Source organism: Trachymyrmex septentrionalis, unplaced genomic scaffold, assembly GCF_001594115.1.
Source record: "Trachymyrmex septentrionalis isolate Tsep2-gDNA-1 unplaced genomic scaffold, Tsep1.0 scaffold1, whole genome shotgun sequence".
NCBI classification, from domain to species: Eukaryota; Metazoa; Arthropoda; class Insecta; order Hymenoptera; family Formicidae; genus Trachymyrmex; species Trachymyrmex septentrionalis.
In genome coordinates this window covers 918,269-921,292 of record NW_017304123.1, presented here as the reverse complement: position 1 = coordinate 921,292, position 3,024 = coordinate 918,269, and the positions used below count along the sequence as shown (strand labels likewise).

Here is a 3,024-nt window from a genome sequence, read left to right as displayed (position 1 = left end):
CTTCAAAGCAGTGAAAATCCACACTTAAAGCAATGACTTTGCTACTCAGTTTTGTTAGCAGTAAAATTTTCATTGCTACAGATTTAGAGTGTAAGAAATATTGAATATCAATTTAACACTAAGTTGATAAATAGCATAATTACATTATGTTAAATTAACACTCAAATATATTTAAAAAATCGAACACAAACTGTAAACAGGAACATGAGTGGACCGTTTCCATTACAATGTTTTTTTATTGTGTATTCGATTTTCGTGCGTATATTTTTACTAGACTGATTTTTTTCTCATTAATCAGTTGGAACGAAGCTCTTTCATCAAATCAAATTTATCGGCATGTAATTGGTCTCGGCACGATTGTTCATTGATCTCCTCTTCCCGACGATTACTCCAATTTAACGCGGCGGCCGATCTTTTACTTTCAGTTGGGCGATGCGATGTTCGTTGAGCTGCCACGCGTCCGCCTCGACGGCGGCGCGCGTGCTTTTCGGCAACACTGGGGCTACGAGACACGACCGTTAGCACCACCACCACCGCTAATCGAGGAGGATGAGGCAGCCATCGAACCGGAAACTGTCAGTCTTCGGGAAGCTAACACCGCATCTCCGATAGGTGAGTACCGCTGATCTTAATATGACCGAGATGTAGTCGTCCCGCGATGCTCTCGTTTCCGCGAACATCACCGATATATTTTTCACGTCCGATTGATATTGAATTTTACATTACCGTTTTGCGCGATATCGAATGATATCGAATGATACGTCGAATGATACGTTTCTTGCTAAACTTTTAGCATTTATATGACGGGCTTACATTTTTCGGAATTTTTTCTTTAAGAAAATTGTCAGGGTTTAAAAACATATATATTAATTGTTTATATATTAGTTATTTACACTTGTGTGGACAAAGGCAATGTAGTGGTTGCAATGAATAAATCAGATTACGTTTTAAAGATGGAATCGATGCTCAATGATCGCGATACGTATATACAAATTGCACGTAATTCGATAAACATAATCACGAGTTTGAAGAGATTATTGAAAAAGTGGAAACGCAATGAAATGATAAGTGAAGCTAATTACAAATATCTATATACGGCAAATCCAATTTTACCGCGCATATGATGTTCTTAAAGTTCATAAAATTGACTATCCGTTAAGCATCATAATTTTCTCCACCGAAAGCTCATTATACGTATATAATTTGATGATATTTCTTACACAAACTTATGAACAAAAGTTTATCTCCGGCTAAAGTTTTATAAAGAATAGCTTTCATCTCACGAAGAATATAAATAGTTTAAAAATTTCTAATAACAATACACTCTTTTCGTTAGATATAGTTTCTCTGTTTACAAATGTATCAGTAAATTTAGTCGGAATCAATAACAGATGACATCTGATACAGATTAATACTTGTTTGACTAACGGAGTTTTTTGACACCGTACAGCTAATTCTTGACTCAACATTTTTTACCTTCAACAACAAATTTTACAGACAAACTTTGGGAGTGTTCATGGGTTCCGTTATCCTTTATAATTTCAGACATAGTCTTACAAGATTTAGAATTAGTTTCTTTTAGTAAATTGACAATAGAATTTTATGTTCTTTATGTAGACGACATTGTACTTGCAATTAACAAGACACATATTAATGATCTTTGTCTCGCATTTAAGAGTTATACCCTCAACTTAAATTCACATTGGAGGGGGGAGGTGATAGATTAAATTTTCTGGATGTGACCTTGATGAAGCACTATGACTCCATCATCTATGACTTGCATCAGAAATCTACGTCTTTGGACGCTTACGTATTATTCACAACATCTTCTGTGTTGGAAGGTTAGAGTTATAGTGAATTTAATCGATAAAATGCTCTTTTTGTTACATCCTTCTTTTCATACAAAGAATTTTGATAAAATTATTGAAACACTATTAAATAATAGTTACCCATTGCATTTGATCTTCTCCACCATCAAAAAATGATTGCACAAAAAATCTAACTTATGAAATAAGCGCGTGAGCAATAATGAAATAGAAACAATACAACGATAACAAGAAAACAGATATTTTTTTACAGTATCATTCATTTCTGGTATTTCTGACAAAATTAAAAAGTTTCTAAAGAATACTAGTAAAGTTAATATAGCATACATTAACAAATTGAATAATTTCATTAGAATACATAAAGATAGACTTTCACAAATGATTACAAATGATGTACAATAATATATTGTAGTTTATAAGATAAAATGTAAATAAAAGATAAAATATAAGGAAAGAAATAAAAATTATTTTAATGTTAATGAAAATCTAAATTTTTTTCTTCTATAAGTATTTTCAAGTATTAAAAATGATTTATGCAAAGTTTTATTGAGATTCACCAATTAATTTATAATAAATAAATATTTAGTTTATTTACTGAACAACATCTGCATCTCAATGTAATTATATATAAATATTCTTGAATTTATAAAGTACTTATATAAAGTACTTATATAAAAAAATTGAAATTTTTATTATTATTTTATAATATATTTTCATATATTTTTATTTGAGTAAAAATATTACTTTTTATTGAAATAATTTTTGATAACCTAGATGGTCAATTGCTTCTAATTTTTTTGTATTACTTTTAAATACACTTTAGAATAATCTGTAATTTTTTCAAGTAATTCTTAACATATTGCATTTGCCTTACAACCTCCATAACCCTAGTAAGTCATTGTTATTTTTGGTTATCTTTCCACACCAGGGTTTGTGAAACTCTGCAACTTTGTCACGATATATTTCTGAATACATATTTTTTAGCTCAAAACGTGTGAAATTTATACCTCGAAGACAGAGACAGATAAATATAAATCAAATAAATAATATTTTATTTTCAATTAATTACAATGCTTCAAAGAAATTTTATCGGAAAAATTCGCAAAAAATGACTACTTTGGATAAAAAATTCTCCAATTTTTAATTTTGATGTTCAAGCAAAAAAAATCCGTAGGATTTTTTTAGTTGACCCTTTGGA

The 3,024-nt window shown here is 30.1% G+C and overlaps 1 protein-coding gene across 1 annotated transcript in view; it reads left to right on the top strand.

Moving 5' to 3' along the window:
- The window catches only part of LOC108751093, a 95,362-nt gene that overhangs the window by 61,208 nt on the left and 31,130 nt on the right, over window positions 1–3,024 (top strand). The window contains exon 4 of the mRNA XM_018491103.1: window positions 426–612. Coding sequence (XP_018346605.1) covers window positions 426–612 — 187 coding nt within the window. The remainder of the gene's footprint in view (window positions 1–425; window positions 613–3,024) is intronic.